Source organism: Poecilia latipinna, unplaced genomic scaffold, assembly GCF_001443285.1.
Source record: "Poecilia latipinna isolate Pla-1442-1.1 unplaced genomic scaffold, P_latipinna-1.0 Scaffold1067, whole genome shotgun sequence".
NCBI classification, from domain to species: domain Eukaryota; kingdom Metazoa; phylum Chordata; class Actinopteri; order Cyprinodontiformes; family Poeciliidae; genus Poecilia; species Poecilia latipinna.
In genome coordinates this window covers 153,711-173,899 of record NW_015113683.1, presented here as the reverse complement: position 1 = coordinate 173,899, position 20,189 = coordinate 153,711, and the positions used below count along the sequence as shown (strand labels likewise).

The 20,189-nt window shown below is 38.9% G+C and overlaps 2 protein-coding genes across 10 annotated transcripts in view; one reads left to right on the top strand and one right to left on the bottom strand.

Moving 5' to 3' along the window:
• Positions 1 to 20,189, bottom strand: part of pphln1 (periphilin 1) — a 67,485-nt gene that overhangs the window by 1,480 nt on the left and 45,816 nt on the right. Inside the window, exons 1-11 of one of the 9 annotated variants that reach the window (XM_015051805.1) lie at positions 16,775 to 16,824; positions 16,182 to 16,221; positions 14,367 to 14,431; positions 13,975 to 14,187; positions 13,710 to 13,771; positions 12,850 to 12,966; positions 12,362 to 12,540; positions 11,927 to 12,028; positions 11,080 to 11,115; positions 9,829 to 9,884; positions 4,694 to 4,831 (exon numbers count right to left, since the gene is read on the bottom strand). In XM_015051805.1, the coding sequence (XP_014907291.1) occupies positions 4,694 to 4,831; positions 9,829 to 9,884; positions 11,080 to 11,115; positions 11,927 to 12,028; positions 12,362 to 12,540; positions 12,850 to 12,966; positions 13,710 to 13,771; positions 13,975 to 14,187; positions 14,367 to 14,431; position 16,182 (969 nt within the window). In that variant the 5' untranslated portion in view covers positions 16,183 to 16,221; positions 16,775 to 16,824. Of the gene's footprint in view, positions 1 to 4,693; positions 4,832 to 9,828; positions 9,885 to 11,079; positions 11,116 to 11,926; positions 12,029 to 12,361; positions 12,541 to 12,849; positions 12,967 to 13,709; positions 13,772 to 13,974; positions 14,188 to 14,366; positions 14,432 to 16,181; positions 16,222 to 16,774; positions 16,825 to 20,189 lie in introns of those variants that run through there. The other 8 variants (XM_015051808.1, XM_015051807.1, XM_015051806.1 and 5 more) reach the window with 8 other exon arrangements.
• Positions 16,871 to 19,649, top strand: zcrb1 (zinc finger CCHC-type and RNA binding motif 1). The gene is made up of 8 exons (XM_015051819.1): positions 16,871 to 16,963; positions 17,073 to 17,166; positions 17,283 to 17,311; positions 18,139 to 18,250; positions 18,349 to 18,456; positions 18,531 to 18,640; positions 18,735 to 18,810; positions 19,404 to 19,649. Exons 2-8 carry the CDS (start codon positions 17,083 to 17,085, stop codon positions 19,545 to 19,547), a joined length of 663 nt encoding a protein of 220 aa, XP_014907305.1. The 5' UTR covers positions 16,871 to 16,963; positions 17,073 to 17,082; the 3' UTR covers positions 19,548 to 19,649.

Here is a 20,189-nt window from a genome sequence, read left to right as displayed (position 1 = left end):
TCAATGTTAAAAGCTGATTTAATATTAGTTAAGTCTTATTGTCTGTAGGTTCAAACAACCAAACAAACACAATGGTAAGAGTTCTAATTTTCAGTGTATTATAGGGCTATTCTATAGTTTTGTGGCATTCGTAACAGCTTTATTATGAAAATTCTGAACTTGTCAATTCAAGAATGGACTATTCTAGACTGAAATCCAATATTTTAACAATAGTTTGTGAACTTTTTTTTTGTAAACTCCTAGCAATTAGCAGGCTTTGTTAGAGTTCTTTGTTGGCATTTTAGAGCAGATTCAAGAACCGTAGGTCTGAATTTAAAGTCGTCTAGAGGTCAAACAGGTCCTTACCTAACAGATCCACACCTATAAAGTAGCAAAAGCTATACGGTTTAAAACTGCACAGAAAATATAAGAATCTGTGGAAAGATGGGCAAAAAAATCCCCCCAAAAAACAAACAAAAAGGCATATCTGAAATACACTCCATCCAATCTGACTAACACATTCCAGAAGAAACATTGGCTACAACTGGCAAAAAAAAAAACACAGAACAGGGTATGAATATATGATGCAATTTTCCAAGATATAAGCGTTCGCGCATGCCAACAGGTTATTCAGGTTAAATAACGGCATTTATGGGCCAAAGAAACCGACACCATTTCACAACGTGACCGATTTAATTAGCTAGTCAGTCCCATCTACCCCCGAGTTTTCTTTTTCTTGAGTCAGAACAAAATTAATTCACAGACACTGATGATGTTACACAAGTAAATGAGCTAGAGGGCTGATTCACAAACACAGTTCAAGTAAAAATGCATAAATACAAGCATGTGCCCATCAGGCTGTGTGTTGTAAATTAGGCCAAGCAAGACAGACTTTCAGTCATTCAAAAACAGTGGCTTCTGCACTGCAGGGCGCTCTGACTCACCGGCTTATTTATAGATTTTCACATCGTTCCTAGAACACAACGCATGCTCGCAGGAGAAGAGACTTCCAGAACAAAGATCTGCTGCTGTCAAACAGAGTTCATCTATTTGTAACTACAAAATAGCCTTTAAAAAGTAAAACATGTCACCCACAATCAGAATACAGAACCAAGTGTCTGTAATATATTCTATGATGAGTGGAACGTTAGCAAGAGATGGACAAAACCTGAAAGCTCATAGGTCAATATTTATGACCCATTAGTACAAAAAAAGTGATAATCTGCAAAATAATAAAATAATAATAAAAAAGGTGTGTTATAGGCCTTCATATGCAAATGTTTATTAAAAGAAACTCATTATGGGGACAAATTAAATAAAATTTTGTTTCTCCCTTAGCATGTTGCGGGGAAACCACAAAGTTTTTGGTAGCCATTAGCGAGCTTTTAGCATATCTCTGTTTTTATTTGTGGAAGGAACCAAAGAATAGTATTTAAACTTTTTGCTGGTTGAGGTCAGGGCTTTGGCTAGACCATTTTATATATTAAAACAAAATCCCTCCCCTCCCAAAAAATTACAAATGTTTCAGGTTAGTATTGTTTGCTTAAGTCCCAACCTTCTACAAATACTTACAGAAGGAGAGGACAAAAAGTGGCGTTGGTTTTTAAATGATTTACTTTCACAATAGGAAGAAACAGTCACATCAATCACTTCAGAGGAAACATACGCTGGTCATCAGGATACAGTTTCCAAACCAGATGGTGACACAAATCAAACACACCCTGTCCTTTAAACCGGATGTGTTCCACACACACCTTGTGTGTATAACATGAGTTGGGATGTTATTCACACAACGTCTGACGGTCTCGCTCAGCAGCTAACTATTTATACTATTCTCTCAGGATGCGTCCAATCAGTGTGCGGACTGCGGCTTCTATGAATACAGGAAGAAGCCGTTCCTACAAAACAATGTGCCGAAAACGAGTCCCGCTTCCTAAAATCCATCCGGTTATCCAATCAGGAAAAAAAAAAATAATAAAGAAGTAGTTCTCGACAGAATGAGAGTTTCTTTCTTAAGAGTTCTTGTGTGTTTACACTCGTCAAGTCGTCTAAAAATCTGACAAAATTAATGTGAAATTTATCCATCTTTAATGTGAAAGTTTCAGTAAAATTAGAATTACAAAAAAATAAGCGGGGAAATGTATTTTTAAACAGTTGTAAGAAAAATCTGCATAATTGGATTGTATTGAAATTAATTCTAACATCTATCAAGTAAGGTTTTATATTGCCACCGGATACATGCGCAGTATAAAAAAAAAAAAAAAACATCATATCTAAATTTACAACATCTATCAGTTTAACATTAGCATAAGTGTAACTATTACAATTGGTAACGTTGGCTTTATGCTCTCTGTAGGGCACTTTATACATATATAAGGTTCTTATCTTTACAGCACCGCTTTACTGACACTGTAGAGGCATAAACGCATCTGTCATTGTTTTGGCAGCCTTGCAGAGAAGAACCAGATGCTTAGAATGCCAGTAGTTCAATAAATCTTTATGATTCTGCTGACCATAGGTTCAGCAAATATCAGTAAAATCCTAACAGTGATAAGATATTCAGATTCATTATAAATTAAGAGTCTGAACTCAAGAAGAAATGTGAAAGTGAGATCAGAAGATCTACAAACCAAAGTATTTATAGATGTGCACAGTCGTGCAACAAAATCATTGGAGTTGTTTTTAGAGTTATATGACAACAAACATGATATTTTGAAGGCGGGCATAAACTCTCTCAGTTGTGTGTTTGTATCTCCCCTTCGCCAAAGAATGTAGATCAAGACGGACTGAAAAACAGGACTACCATCCCCGTCCAGCTCTGCAATCTTTTTGAACAAAAACAGACAAAGCGCTCAACAGTTCTTCTGCGGCCAAATCTATTTATACTCCTAACCCAACGATATAAAACTGCCTTTGTTCCGCAGCCTGGGCAGTGAGGAGTAAAACTAACCCTTTTATAGCCTGCATGCCTCGTCACTCACTTCCAACCACTTTGGCCGAGTTTCAGATCAAGCTAGCTTCAAGATTGAGGCGGCCCGTTAAGGTTTCAAAGTCAGACGGTCGCCGAGTGTTTTTAGGAGCTGCTTTGCGTTTGTGTCTGTGAGGGCACTAAATCAAAATGGAGAGCAGAAAACCAAACACGTGGCCCACACTCGTCATGTGAGGAGGGATACTGCTTTGACTTTGGCGTGAAAAAGTGAGGGTAATTGTGTCATTACGGCGTAAAATAAACCAAGTGAGCTTACCCGAGAGGTGTTAAAAGGATGATGGGAAATTAAGGCCAGCGAACCTGACGAGCGCTCTCAGACGTTTTATAGCTGCTGGTGCAAAGTCGGTGTGAAAGCAGCTCTTAGGTTTTAGTTGGTGTACAGAAGCGCCAACTGTTCAAAAATTAATTCACCAACTAAGAGGAAAAGGAAGAAAGCAGTAAAGACGTATACTCTACTGAGAAATGTTGATTAAATTACTTTTGTCTGGCAGGATTATGTCCCAACAGTCTGGTCTCTTATGAAAAACCAAATGACAACCTTCAAAATCTGGAAATCATAAAAGCTTCAGAGAGCAATGACAGACCAGAAAGCTGGAGTCGTATAGAAGCGAAAAAAAAAACAAAAAAAAAAAACTAAATATTTAATTTGTTCCCCCCATCCCCGACTGTTATTTGACAAAGAGATCTGATAACATAAAGCAGGACAGATTCTGAAACAAAATGTTGCATTAAAATGAAAAATCTGACCTACAGAGTCAGCCACATGTATCAGTATAGAAATATTTTATTAAGCTAGCATAATGACACACTGAAAAGTGTCAAAGAACTCTATGCTTTGGGTTAATTTCCCCCCCCACAAAAAATCTTTCAATGCGAGATTATGTTGCTTACCAGGGAGAGGAGGCAATTAAAGTGGCCTGTAGTGGGAGTTAGAATGAGACCACAAGGATTAAACAGTTGGGCTGTAAAAGCAGGAGGGAAGCCGCGGCGTCAGCAGTAGCACTGCAACAAAGCTGCAGGCTCGATGGTGCAGCTCGACGTGAGAGAGTGAAATGTGTCCTCCAGGGCAGAGGTAGCTCAGGATTTAATGGTTTCGAGTAAACCAACGGTAGCGTTCACTGGTCCGGGAACGGCCTTCATTAGACAAGTGAGCAGGTCTGGAACCTTTAGCCTGGGGTGCTGCAAGCTCTGTTAAACGCAAATCCTTCGCATTTATTGTGCGTATACAGATAGTCCCAAACTTTGCTCAGTGGCGAGCTTCGTTCTGTTGCACCCAGGTCAGAACTGTTACTAGAGCTACATGTAATAACGTGACACTTTTATAAGAAGCAAAAGAAAAAAACAAAAAAAACAAACTCTGAGCTTCAGAACATTATAGCAGCGTTTGCAGCAAAACTAAATCACAGACTCTCAAAGTGTAATCTTGAGTTTGTACACAGTATTAGCAGAATACATGAGCTTCATTAGCAGTGTTATTAGTTTTTTTTTTTAGTTTATCCTAAGTAGCATTATTTTCATTTGCAAATCAGATCGAAATAATGTAAGGTTGGCTCTAAAGACGTCCTGAAAAGACTGCTCATTAACCTTATCGGTGCAATGTAAATGCTTCTGTCTCAGCACCTTTCAAGTGCAGCACAATTTAATTTTAGTTAAATTTTAGTTAAACTGGGATATTTAAAAATGCCAGATCACTGGTTCTAAGTAGATTCATTGAAATAGAAGTACCTTTTCTATCTCCTTGGCTTTGGCTGCGATGGCCATGGTTCGCCTCTCTTCTAGATTCTCTGTAGACTTTTTGCTGTCTTCAGTGACCGGAGTCACAATTGGTTCCTCCTTTTCTGCCTCTGGTGGATTACTTTCCTCCTGTAGGGAGACGAGAAGAGAGCTGTATGTGAATCGTGGCTCTAAAGGGAAGCTAAGAAACTGAAAAGCAGATTAAGAATGACTGTGGACCGAAGGAAGACTTGGAAAACGCTTGAAATCGCATGACAAAACACTAAGGATGTGTAGGAATGTCGGTCAGTAACCTGAAGCCCAGCTTCAGTGGATCACCATGATCTGATCTACTGTTACCTCTTTTATAGGAAGCCAAAGTCGGTGAAGCATCGTAAAAAGGTCAAACTTAGCTCAACAGCAGCTTTTCCAACATGAAAAGTCAGAGTCGCTTTTGGCAAATGAGTAAGCTCAACTTTGAACTACAACTACAAAAGAAAAGCAGAAAGGAACATCAGGATTCCCGTTGATGTTTTCATTAAGTATCAAAGCTAATCTAATAATACTCTAGCGGTTTCTACTCATTGGCTTGTCTGGTTTTGGACAGAAACTTCCGAAATCAGGAAGCATCGCAACAAAATTAAGCCTTCTAACGAGCAGACTGGAAGTTGTGCGTAAATGGGGACGCATTCCTGCTCATTTCCTGATTCTACGAGAGTTTGACGGCCAGGGAGCAGAACCGCCCAACCAGGACTAAAGTTCGCTCATTCATTTGGGGGAAACGGGCCACGGACCAAGTCATCTTTCATTCCTAGAAGTCCAAGTAAAGACATTACAAGCGACGGAGCATCACATCCGGCTGCGGTCTAAAAATGAAAAGCACAACTCATAAGGAATCATCCAATTATTCCTTCCTATTCAGTGCCGAGCGTAGCTCCAGGGAGAAGTCCTGCGTACACTCTTGTGCACGTATGAAAGATCACATTTGTCAGGCTTCGGCCTCCTTTGCTCGAGTTAATAATGAAAGCAAGCATAACTTTCAGAGCCTTATTTGAAGTGGCTGGAAAAAAGGCTCAACTAGGTTTGCTCTCAAGCCAAAGCTTTTTTATTTTTTTCCCCACATATGGGGAATAATGTGAATGTGGTCATTTTTAGAGTATATGCAACAACAACAACAACAAAAAACACACAGAACAACAAAAAGACATTTTCATTCCAAGATATTTTTAGCTTATTTTTCTAGACAAACATAAATGCCCGCATGGTCTAAAATTAAATTAGGATTTATGTTTCCAATGTTCTAACAGTCTGCATTCATCGGAGCTGTATTCTTGACATTGCCTGGGATTTTCCAAACATGAGACCCTCCAAGCACTAGTACTGACTGAGAAAGTAGTGCTTTACAATAAGTCGACATGGTAGAAATTATTGCGACAATGCAGAAGCTATTACTTCATATGTCAAAAATTAAACAAGAATACAATAAGTCACAAATGGAAACAAACTTTCCCCCAATTTTAACCAAACTTCCTTCAGCTTTATAGTTTTATGTGAAAGATCAACATGTAGCAGTTGTGAAGTGAAAAACTTAAAAAAAAATTGGCATTTCCCTTTCAGCCCCCTTTACTCAAATACCCTAAAATAAAATCCAACGCAACCTACTCAGCACTGCTTTTCGAAGTCCTGTAAATTTAATCTCAGTAGAAATAGAGCCGTTCTGTGGAGGCCTCAGAGGCTTTTCAGAAGACATTAGTGAATAAACATTGTCATGAAGAAGAAGAAGAAGAAACACAGCAGACAAATCAGGGATACCGCTGCGGTGAAGTTCAACGCAGGGTTTGGTTATGAAACAATACCCTCGGCTTTGAACGTGTCACACAGAATCAATCCGTCTCCCAAAAACGGACAGAATATGGCACAACTCTAAACCCACCAAGACCAGGCCGCCCACCTAAAACCAGACAAGGGGAGCATAAATCAGAGAAGCAGCAAAGAGATCAGGAGAAAAAGCGGGAGAAATTTGGCAATGGAACAAACTGAACGTCCAGAGAGACCATTGTTGGAAAAATAAGCGGTAAGAAATCCTGTTTAGAGTTTGCCGTGGAAAATAGCTGCGCTGATCACATTAGAGCACAAACCTTCACCCTGAACACAACTTCCCCCACCATGAAACGTGATGGAATCTGTGGAAAGATCTGAACACGGGTTCAGACTCTTTCGATCCGGTCAGACTCGGCTAGAGACATCTCTCAACAAAGAATGAACAAAGATTTCAAAAATGGGCAAATCTGATCATTACCCTTCAAGGCTAGCAGCTTTAATTGCATAAAAGGTGGTTGTACAGATCGCTGACTCGGGGTGGCTGAATAGAAACACACACGGCAGTTCAGCTCTTCATTTCTAAAACTGTGAAAAACAATTCATCCTTTTCATTCACCTTCACATTTCTGCACAGATTTCCACTGGCCTACCCCGAAAAAGTTCAAAGGTTAACAATACTTTTGCAAGACGCAAGAATCCACGAATCTTGTTATTTTACGTGGCCAAATATGAAACGGCAACAAAGAGGGTTTTTTTTTTTTACAGTGATGAACCTCCTGGTGACCTTTCCTTTGTTCCAAATCCAGCTCTCCACCCATAGACCACCCTGGCTCACAGCCAGAGGTGGAGCTGCTCTATAGTTACCCTCCTCTTTGGTCTCTTCAGTCAGAGATGGCTCCAGAAAGCCTGCCTGTGCGTGTGTGCGTGTGTGTGTGTGTGTGTGTGTGTGTGTGTAGTACGGCCACAGCAGGCAGCGACCCAGACCATTAGAACAAGCTTTACTGAATGTGCACAGCAAAAGGCTTTCATCTCGGCCAAGGTTATGGGCATGTGCCCCGGGAACAGATCAACAGTGCACCGCAGCACAGATCAAACCTAGCAGAACCACGTGTATGCGTGCGTGCGTGCGTGTGAGAGGAGAGGTGGGACAGCAACAAACTTTTATCACAGCATTGATTGAACGGGACATGGGTCAGACAGAGGCATGTTTGCATCTTGGAACAACTCGTTTGTTACCCAGCTGTTTGTGTCGTTTCCTTTTTATACTTCCAACCAAATACGTTCTTGCAAAACGCACACAGTGCTCTCGGTTTTTAAAACTCTCTCTCGCTTTGTCCCAAAAAATGAAAAAGCAGCTTTTGATTGTGGCTGTGGTAGACCAGACCTCTTCTGAACTGGTTCAGTGAAACCACAACACCATTGTGACCATAATAGAGCCGTTTCATTGGGTTTTTGATTAAAGTAAACTCACCACAGACTTGTAAAAACGCTACAAGTCAACTTCACTTTAGAGAAATGAGGTCGGCGCTGCAAAAGCAGTCTGGGGCAACGTTTTCGGAACGTCAAAAGGAAATTAAATGACTATAGGCCAACCAGTGTGGGTCCCCACTGCAAATATATCTATTTTTTTTTTTACCTATAGAATGATTCTTTTTTCTTTTACTGAATATTGTTTGAGTTGTTTAGAACAGTATTTTTTTTTAAGTGTTTTGCTAATATTTTCACTACAAAAGCTACAAGAAGATCACGGTGGGATGCAAACAGTAAATGGAATAAACAGTTTGAGCGCTTTTGAACATTAAATTCTTTCACGTCGTTATCCGTCAACAGATTTTCCCCACTTGAGCTGTTCATCTCTGCAGTCTTAAACATGAACTTCTTAGCTGTTTTTCTGAATCATGTTCTCATTGCCCGGCCTGTCAGTGTAGGTTTGCAGTTGTGCCATACTATTTTCATTTTGGGATAATGAGGGATTTTACAATGTCTGTAGCTTGAGCTAATGTTGGATAATTTAACCTTCACTGTTTTCTCTGAGCCATGATGCCGTGATGATGCCGTTAGTTCACTGATGTTCTTTAACAAGCCTCTGAAGCCCTGTGAAGAACTGGATCTGCTGAGATTAAATGATACTGACGTTTATAGTTGCTAATTTTATTTAGTAGTATCCAAGTAAAGTGGGCTTAGCACAAATGCACATCACACTTTCATCACATGCCAATTTCAGTTCGTCAACCAGATAATTTCTACTTCTGAAAAGGATTGTACACGGACTTTACTGCATAAATTAAGTGCATCCAAGTGTTTTAATTCCCTTCTAATTTGGTAAAAAAAAAAATAAAAGTCAAGTACTCCTAAAAAAAACAACAACCAGAAGACCAATACTGATTCACACAATAACATTTTGGTCGCAAAAATTGTTCAATTCCAACACTTATCAACCTATATAACTTACAGGAATAAACTCTGAAGTGATTAACGAGCAATTCTTTCGGAGCATTTACATTTTTTTGGTCAAGATCTGAATGAGGCGCAAAATACAGAAGCCTCTCAAATTCAAGTCCGCAACGTCGCTTGCGGGACTCGACATCGACGTCTCGAAAAAAATCGAAACGTCCAACGGACACACTCTTGATCCGAATAAGGAAACGATTGTTCAGTGTAAACAGCATAAACACATCTTAATGAGCTCTGCTGGGACTCCGCTGTCTTTGCGGTCAAGATCATGTGATAAAGTTATGACTCGGGCTACTGACTTAACCCCTTGCTTCTGGGTGGCCTCTGCTACACTCACACACACACACACACACAGCTCCCTAATCGCAATCACATCTGATCTTATTTACCCTCCTCCTCTGCGCAGCTGAAGATGGATGGCATGAGAAAAACAAACTACTATTTACAATTTGGGCAGGAGCTGTACACAGGGCAACACTAAAAGTAGTTTTTAAAAACTTGGTCAACACTTGAGCCACTTTCCTCTGCCGTTATCAGTCCATCTGACTGAAGTCTGCTTATACCACAGATAAACACAGTGCAGGCCTGATGGCTTTTTATGCTGCGGCTGAACGCTGCTTTAAAAGCCATTAGCATGCTTCAGTGGGACTGAACGCTTACAGCGAGGATGGGATTTAAGAAGTTCCAGATGCACCCTGCCGGTCGGCGTCGAAGGCAGAGAGCAGGGCGACCGATTAATAAAGTTGATTAGAGCTGCTGCGTAAGCAAATTTAAACCCAAGTTGGTTGTTTGTTAAAAACAACAAAGGGTTCTTATGGTCCACTTCCCTCAAAATATCTTTAAATTTAAGCAGACGTTTCTTTGTTGCTCACCTTGTTTGATGTCGCACTCTGTGGGGAGCCTTCTCGTGACAAGCCAGGAATTTTGTCTGTAATTTTAGGGAAAACAAAGAAGAAAGAGAACAAAGGACTGATACATTGAGCTTTAAAATGGGGGCAAACATGAAACATTATCCACCGGACAAAGGAGATTCGGGAAAGCGGTTGGGAAAAAAAGCGATGAGAAGCTGGGATTCTGCGACGGAAATGGAGAGCAAGAAAAAGGAACGTAGCTTTCATAGCCAAAACACAGCAACGCGTTAATTGTGGTCACCAGTCGAGCTCTTTTGTATAGTTTTTTTCTTTCTTTTCTCGCATTTAAATCATTTAAGTTTTCTGGGTCAATTAAAAAAACAACACTAAAGTAAACCCTTGGCACCCAGGAAAGAAACGTAAAAATACGCCAGTGGAAACACCGGCTTCAGGAATATCCATCAGACACGCTACACCCTCTTCCCACTACTTCCCCCCAGCATGAACTGGTGGCATCTTTACGAGCCCTGACAGACAGGACGACAGAAACGAGGAGAGGGGCTTCCTGCAGGACACGCTAGAAACGCTTTCTGTCAACTCGAGTTACTCGGACTTAACCGTTTCATTTTCCATTCAGTTTGTACTGGAAACCGCAGCTCTGACTTTCTGGGATTAGTGCGACTGATTAGAGAAATATTGCGGGATGAAAGGAAATGTGTATTTTATTTTGTTTATACTTTTCTTTCCAACAAGTGCTTTTGCAAGAATAGTTGTATTCTTGCCCCTTTTCTTGTAGAGGATAAGAAACATGCGATGGACAGTGTTCTGGTCAGAGGAATTTGAACTTTGTGACATGCATTTAAAACCATGTGTGGTGGAAACCCAAAGATGCAAAGCACCTTGAACACAGTAGCTGTGAAACAAGGCAGTGGCAGCATTGAGCTGCAGAACAGTGAAGCTTGAACTAGGATGGAGTAAAGTACAGGCCAATCGTAGGAGACTTTGTGTTTGTCTACCACAAAAAAAAAAAAAAAATCCCAAAGACATATCCTGGGATTTGTGAATCTGTAAAATAAAAAGTGGAAAAGTTCCAAGGTTGAAAAATACTTTTGCACGGCACTGGAGCCACATCCTCTAACCTCAAACAACAATGAGTTGAGAAAGCACAATTAAAACGGCTAAACTGGGATTTCTTGCATTAGACATCAGTAATAATTTTAATAAAAGTCCAGGCCAAGTTGGTCACCAACAACTAGACTGAACTTTACTTACCAATAATCTTGGACTCAGTATAAGTTTCTTCATACCCTGCAGGAAAACCAAACCGTAAAATCACTAAGCCGAGGATGATAACTGGGGCATCCAACATGAAAAAAAAAAAAAAAACCCACACAACTATGACCCAGTCCCTTTAATGGAAGGTTTAGTCACGTTTCTCCGCCTTAAGGTCATTTTATCATGCACCCCCTACCAGTTAAATCATTACCAAAACACACCAATATTGTTCTGCAATGTAAAGAAAGCACCTATACTAATAAATCAAAGACTTACTTCACAGGGGCAAAGCTCAAGGTGAGATGGAAAGCACAGGATAGAACCAGCTCTCAGAGTAAATTGGAAAGTTAAAGGTTTGAAGGCAACAAAAAGAAAACAAAAAAATCATGCAGCACATAAAGAGATATCTTAGCACTTTCATGTGTTTTACATTAGATCTGTCGGTAGGTAAAATGTGTGAATTTTGTCAAAAAAGAAAATGTAAAAAAAAAAAAAAAATTAATTCTACTATGAATTAAAACTATTGTAACGACACTGAATGAGTAAGAACAATGAAATGTGCTAGTGTACCTCACAAGAACAAGATGAGGTGATTTCCTTATTCTAATTAATTATTACCCCCCACTAGGTTATTGTATATTTAAAACTCATGAGATAACTTGCTTAAGACCTGGTGAAACATATACTAGTTTCTGGGTTGGTGTTTTAACTTTAAATGTTTACACTAAATGTCCCGATTCCAGAAAGTCTTTTAATTCGTTTAACTTTGCCGCAGTCCTCGTCGTGTTTTGTGCACGACAAGGATGCAAAAGAAAGGACATCACCCAGGTCCAAGCTCGCTCACGTGAGTTGGTGTACAGACCCAAAACGTCATGTCCGCTCTGAGGAAAGAGCGCCCCCCAGAGGTGCTCAGAAACACCTGTGTGACTCTCTGGACCGTCCAAATCTGGAAAAGCCAATCAGCCAGATTGTCAGTCAAAGACACAGAATGAGGAGAGGCAAACAAAAGAAATGGAAAACAATGGATGTACTTTCTTGTTTTTTGACTTAAAGTTTGTTTTTTGTTTGTTATTTTTCTTGTTAAATGATGCCTACATGGATTCAATCTTTTTGAAAATGTAATTTGATCTCTATTGAAAATGCTTGACATGCTTATGGTGAAAAGAATTGTAAATTGCTCCTGAAGCTATTTATAACCCTGATTTCAAAAAGGTTTAATATATATATATATATATATATATATATATATATATAAACATGCATCATGTTTTGTACATACTCTTGCCTTGCTGTGTGGAAAAAGGCAGGTTCTTCGCCCTGTCCGGTGAGTAGCCTCTGCTGCTCACGCTGGAGCCGGAGCGACTGTGAGGGGAGCGGGCCACCTCGCGGCGGACAGGGGAGCGTTCTCTTAGGGGAGGAAACAGGGCTGCCTTCCTCCTGTAAGGATCCCTGTCCTCTCTGGAAGAATGAGAGACGTATATTAGTTTTATATTTGTCGTATTCCAACATTTCAAGTGGAAACTGGAAAATTGTTCTCCTTTGATATCGGATCCAGTGATTTGCCACAATTTCTGTTCACGGTTCCATTTAGTCAAAAACGCAGTGCAAAGTCGCCATCTAGCGTTTACTATTATGTACTGAACTTCATTTTGGATTAAAATATTGAACCATCTATCCTATATGTTGCGACTTCAGCCTCTAATGACTTTCTAAAATTAGTCTGAGACGGTGCTAAGAAACGGATTCCCAGGTCGGTGATTTTCATACCCTCTGTCCAGGTTGCGGATGGCTTGCACTAATGTGTCTTCCCCGCTTTCTGGGAGCGATCTGGCAGCTGGATAAACGCCCTGGCTTCTCACACTGGGAGGTGGAGGTACACGAGCACTGAAGGGAGAAAATATAAATTTCATGAATTAATAAAAACCCTGATATGTGGTTGCAAAACTCTAAGATGATTTTTGAAATGAAAAATACAAAACAAGTCTGGGTTTTTAACCTGCCTTATTTTAATTTATAAATTTCACTGAATATCATTAAATGATTTGCGGCAGCATTAAAATTGTATGGCGTTCAAAGGATAATGCAAACAGTTTTTCTGCATTGCCAGTTCATTCACTTGTAATTTTTTTATCTTCTCTGTTATTACAAAGTATAAACATTTTATTTTAATTAAAAACATAATGGACGCTGTTGTGCTAAAACACTAAGGGAAGGAAATACAAACAACTTATTTATAGAAAAGTTCTGGAGGCTGAGAGGAATGTTTGGAGTTCCCTCCTGTTCCTGTTGCCCTTAGCAACTTGCTCTTCGATAAAGTGAGAACAATTAAAAGGACTTTTAGATTCTTCAATGCCAAACTAAAATTCCCTAAATAATATTACCATTGCTGTGTGAGCCAATGTGTAGTAACGGGTGATCAATGAAATTTTAGAGCATTGGTATTCATGACTAACTCATCATTGTGGTGCAGAAATGAGGTTTTTAGATGGAAAATTCACAAAATGTGTACACCATTTCAATACTCAAATACAAAACAGGCCGGTGTAGTGAATGAAATCACAGCAAAGAACCTTAGACTTTAGCAAAAAAAAAAAAAAAAAAAAAAAGACAAAAAGAGAAATAATTACCCAAACTCCAAAGATCGTCCCGCATGAGGGTCTTCTCTCGGTACTCTGTATGGAAAGTCTTCCTACAAAAAAGTTTTGAAAAATACAAATAATGAAAAAAGAAATGCAGTAGATTAAGGTCTTGTATGCAATTTAGTTTTCATCAATACTTAAAGGTAGAACAATTGAACATAAAGACACTAATGCCAACCTCAATAATGCAACATTTTATCAAAGCAAACATTGATACAGTAAAGCAAAAAAGAAGGGATTGTCTTATTTTTACCCTTCGTGCTGGTGGGATTGCTCTGCGCTCAGGAAAGTGGTGACCCTCCACTGGATAGCCCCTCTGATCGTCATGGAAACCTCGAGGGCCGCCTCCATTCGGGTAAAAACGGGGACCTCCTTCGTATTCATACCCGCCCCGACCGTACTCGTCCTCCGGTCTGCCAAACGGGCCTCTCCTCTCGACGGCTCCGGCTGCCCTTGGATACGTACCCTGCGCAGAAGCGTGGAAAGTAAGAATTCTTGGAAAAAAATAAAATGGATAAATAAGTATATCTTTTGTTGTCTAAAAAATGGTTTTGTTGGAACAAACAAAGCTTGCGACTTCTGCTCCGAATGAAAAGGGCAAAAATATATATTTTTTTTTTAAAAAGTAAGTCTCTACACACTTACTGGCCTTTCTTGCATAAAGCGGTCTTCATACACCTCCCGTATACTTCTGTCTCTTCTGTATGTCACTGTGAAGAGACAACATAAAGACATTGCATCATTTCAGAAGGGAAACTTGCATTGCATAGATGTGTAACAGAGTGAAATGTGTCAAGCATTTAATTCTTGTAATTTTGATGAAGATGGCTTAGAGATAATGAAAATTCCTCCTGACGATACCTCAAACTCTCTACGGGGTTCAGGTCAGACCAGCCGCTGGTCAGTCAGGCACGGTGACACCCTGCTGTCAGAGCCAGCTTCAGGTGCCATTCCCTACCACTGCCGGGAATGGAAGTCAGCATCTCCTTGTCAACAGAGACACACTAATACTTCTTGGTAAATGGCTGCATTGACTGGACTTTAGAAAGCGCAGTGGACCAACACCAGCAGACTGAATGGCAACCCCAACAACCGACTGTGGAAACCCCACTCCGGATTTGAAGCAATGTGGATTCTGTGATTGTCTACTTGTTCTCCAGACGCTGACACTTTGGTTTGCAAATTAAATGCAAAATTATTTTAACCCGATTTTGAACCACTGAGCAATTCAGTTCTTTATTTCCAAATCCCGATTTTGAACCACTGAGCAATTCAGTTCTTTATTTCCAAATCCCAGTTAACATGCTTCTGTCATATTTGGTTTAGATGCTACTTCACACAAATACAGCCATCATCTCCACTCTTTCTATGAATATACTTGGATGCTGCACTCTGAACAACCAACTTCTTTAGCCATGACTTTTTGTGGCTTACCCTCCTTGTAGACTGTGCCACAGACTGTTTCCAGGATGCCTGTCAAGTTATGTTTGTGTAGCCTGCTAACCCACACAGAGACCATCAGAAAATGTTTGCAGGCGTTTTGAGTAAATTAGATATGACAGGAGTTTCTAATATAGAATCGACAAATGATTTATTTTAAAGACTTTAAAACACTTTTGTTACTTTATAAATCACTGAAAGGCTCACTGAAAGAGCTGCTCTTGCCGCATCAACCTTCCAGACCACCAGGGTCTTCTAGTTCTGGCCTGCTCTGCGTCTCCAGAACCAGAACCAAACACGAAGAAGCAGCATTCAGATTCTATGCACCAAAAATCTGAAACAAACTTCCAGAAAACTGCAAAACAGCTTTAGTTCCTTTAAATCGAGCCTAAAAACCTGCCCGTTTAAAGTTGCTTTTGAACCATAATAAATGAAACACTGACCAGCATATTTGAGGTGTATTACTTTGGTGATGGCACTCATCAAAAATGCATTTCTTGTTCAAATTGTTGACTGCATGGTGTTTTCTTTATCACTCTTCGTTTTTAGTATGCAAAGCACCTTGAACCGCATCGCTGCTGAAAATAATCCGCAAATAAACTTGATTGATTGATTTAACTTCACCACAATATTCTAATCTTCCAACATAACATTGGTTTTCACTATCAGTTTGCCATAACCATCAAAAGTACAAAAAAATCAAACACTTGACAGAATTCTCTCCATGTGTATTCAATCCATATAATTTATGAGTTATACTTTGTGAATGATGTGACAAAATACAGAACTTTATTACAACACCACCACCTGTAGTTGTACTGTTACCAGATTCCCTAGCCTGCTCCACAATAATGCAACACCTTGCTCGTCTATTACATAAAATAGAATTTACATGTGTACAGGTTTGGAGTAGTATTTTTGATAAAATGAAAAAGACAGAGATTGTGAAATGCAACCCTTGTTTTGTTTACTTGTCCCTTAAATGGTGCCTCTACTATAAAGGCTTGGTTGGTTACTTACTTTTCAAGTTTGTTGCTTTTCGGGAAATACGACCTTCAATCTGTGGAGAGATTTTCAATGGCATAAATGGAATAGCTAAACATTTCTGAAGAAAGCATGCACAAACCTTTATCTGAAAACAAAAACATACGTTGATAGAACGTTTGATAACACAACAAAAAAAAAACATGAACGCAAGATAATTCAATGTGAAGCTTATAAAGTGTTATTTTACCACAAAAACAACTAGTTTCTGTTTGACTTGACCGATTTCGTTTGGGCTTGTTGTCCTGGAATATCGTAAAGAACACCTCCCCTTTGCCCCGCTAGCTTCGACAGCGATTTATTATTAGAACACTGTTGGTTTTAATGTATTAAATACACCAACTCAATGCAGAATAAAAGATAAATTAGAGCTAACTCGGCTAACCAGTCTGTGCAGCAAACATTCGCACGTTTTGTTTGACGTAAGTGCAGGTTAGCTTTCAGTCACTAGCGCATAAATTACCCAAAACAAATATTTACAGCACTTCTGGTCGTGCACAACCATCCGTATTTTAAAAAACAAGTACAAAAGCTATTTCTCCGAGCGGAAAATATCAAAACAGTCTCACCTCTTATCACCGTTTAGCTAGCCTAGCCTTTCAGAGTTGCAACACAAGACGTATTTATTAGGACGAATGCGTCATCAAGCTGCGACGAGCAGGCAGCGTTTTGTTTCTGTTAGCTTCGTTATTTAGAAACACAACCATTTTCTTGTTTTGACATCACCAAACTGCGATTTATTAGTGACATCCACATAGGTAAGTCTTGCATTGAACTCACTTGCGTGCACAAAGTCACATGACAACATTGAAATCAAATTGATAAGCGATTATGTTCTTTTTTTTAATTATTGTTTTGCATCAACAGTCTGTCCACTATGAGTGGGGGTTTAGCTCCAAGCAAAAGCACAGTTTATGTATCAAATCTACCATTCTCTCTGACAAACAGCGACCTGCACAAGGTAATCTGACTTTTTTGAAAATCCTTCTATGCAAAGAGTCTTAGTACAGTTAAAATCTATATATTTTAATCAATTGATATTTTTGTACACTAACATACATACCTGCGTCATTGCAGTTATTCACAAAGTATGGAAAAGTTGTAAAGTAAGTATTGCCTTTTTTGTATTTTGTTTTATAACCATTCCACACATGAATTGAAATGCTATGTTAATTTCAACATTTTATTTGAAATTAAATACAGGGCACTTAAATATAAATTTGCCCTGCATGAATTTACCAAATTCAAAGTTTTTAAAAGGCTATCCTGAAGAAAAACAAATGAATAATAATTCTGTTTTGCTTGCACTTGGTAGTACCATACGTTTGGAGCCAAATGCCTTGCAACACAAGGCACCTCAAAGAAACCAAAAAATTGGATAGACTATGAAAGCCTGGTTCTGTTCATCTCCATGCTTCTTTCTTTCTTTCTTTTTGACTGCCAAATGGTCAGATATTGTTTTTTTACTTGTGTATATAAGCTGTTCTGAAAGTGGATGCATGGTGAGGCAAACTAGTAGGATTGGGATCATTATTAATTTATTCCATTGGTCACTTTTGGAGGGAATAATGAACAATGCAGCAGTCCTCCTGAAGTACTAACAATATTATGACCTTATGTTTTTTTTTTGTAACTTGAATGTTAATTTGAGCAATACAGGCTTCCCTGACCTCCATTGTTTCTTGTTTGATGTCACCAGATGCATTTACACTTGGACGCTTCTGGCAAAAACATTAAGTTATGCGTTTAGCTTGAATACATAACAATTTACGTAATTGTAGCAAAAGAGCAACAAAAAAAGAACCACTATGAAATAGTACTGTATAGCCAACAAATTATTTGAGTTCAAGTTGGATTGATTTTTCAGAAAAGTCTGGCTTGTAGCGTTAGAAAACATTTAATCTGCTCAAAATTTCTGTGCTGTTTATTCCAGGGTTACAATAGTTAAGGATAAATTCACCCGGCAGAGTAAAGGAGTGGCGTTTGTCCTCTTCTTGGATAGAGAAGCAGCTCACAATTGTGCAAGAGCAGTGAACAACAAACAGGTAAACAACACTGAGTGACTCCTTGCATAAACTACATATTTCTGTCAATGTTTCTTTAATACGTTAACTGCATAAAGGACATTTTTTTATCCTCCCAGTTATTTGGCAGAACAGTTAAAGCCAGTATCGCTGTAGACAATGGGCGAGCAGCAGAGTTTATAAGGCGACGGAACTACACGGACAAGACCAAATGTTATGAATGTGGGGTGAGTGAACACGCAACTTTGGGAAAGACGGACTTGTAGGAACGCACTTTGTAAATTCAACCTATTCATCACAGGAAACGGGACATCTGAGCTATGCATGTCCTAAAAACCTGCTTGGCGAGAGGGAACCACCAAAAAAGAAAGAAAAGAAGAAGAAGAAAAGGCCTCAACAACCTGAGCATATGTAGGAATTGTATTATAGTGAATAACTGTATTTTCATATAGCTTGGTATAGATATTATTTTTTATATATATCCATATATATACATTTCTTTTAGTGAAGAAGATGAAGAAAGTGAAGAGGAGGGAGAAGACCCTGCCCTGGATAGCTTAAGCCAAGCCATAGCTTTTCAGGTAATTCTCAGCATTGCCATATGTATAACATATTTATACTTAGCATGTGTATAACCAAAGTCTTTTGCTAGATTCGCTTCAGTTAAAATCTTGCCATAATGGAAGTACGGCAAAAAGAGAGAAAAATATGCAGAAAGCTTTAAGAAGTCCCATTTGAAGATTACCACAGCCTATGTGGCAAACATGTGGAAGAAGGTTCTCTGGTCAGATCAGACCAAATTTGAACTTTCTGGCCTACATACAAAGCAATTGGTGCAGAAAAATTAACACCCTCAAAGTACCGTTCATTCCTACAGGGAAACACGATGGATTCTTTTGTCCAGAAAGTTGGAGTTGATGGAATGATGGATGGTGCTAAGAACTGGTCAATCTCAGAAGGAAACTGTATTTAGAGACAGCAAAAACTTTAAATGCCAAAAATCACGTCACATTGCCCTACGAAAGTTTGGGACCTTCCCACAAAGTCACCAATCAAACATTTTAGCATATCAGCATTTATGTGGTGCAAGAATTACAAAACTATTGATGAAAAGACATTTCTACAACATAGTTTATGTCAACTAACAAACTGTGTTTCTGGGGCGTCTCTCCAGCAAGCTCACATGGAGGAAGAGGAGAAGAAAAAGAAAAGGCAAGCGGAAGAGGACAATGCCCATGCCTCGACATCCTCAGACTCTAAGAAACCAAGGATTAAAAAGAGCGCATACTTCAGTGACGAAGAGGAACTGAGTGACTAATACACAGACTTTTAAACCGCATACATATTTATCAAATTGTTTTCTGGTGAAGTCATGTTCTATGTTCTTCAAATATTTTGTTAATAAAACTATCTTTGCTTATGTGTGTCTGTACCGTACATATTTATTGCTGTCGGGGTCGGGTGCTAATTAAAAGTTGAATTCATTTGGGGAATGGAAGAAAGATATATTTCTTAACACTTTGGCTGAACCGACCATGAAGAAAAATGTTCAAAATGCTTTTCAGTTGGCAAATTAGCTCAGTTGTTTTAGAACTTGAAACAGGAACAAGGTTAAGAATTTAAGAAGAAAGAGACAAAAAGAAACAAATGCTGTTTTCAATTTTCAATTATTTAGTTCTGTTAATTGTGAGGATATCTAATGACAACATGATATTTAAGATTGGAATAGTACATCACACCAATAAAAAACTAATACAGAAATGTATGCTTATGAAAAGCAAAACCTTAAAGGTTGTTTTCAAAAGCCATTTTTAATCCAACAACTCATATTATAAATGATTGAATATGGATTATAGATGCAGAGTGACATAAAATAAAAAAATTACTTTCTCAGAAAATTTAAGTATTACATAAAAACAATGAAAAAGGATACAGACATGTTATGTCTCACTTCTGTAAG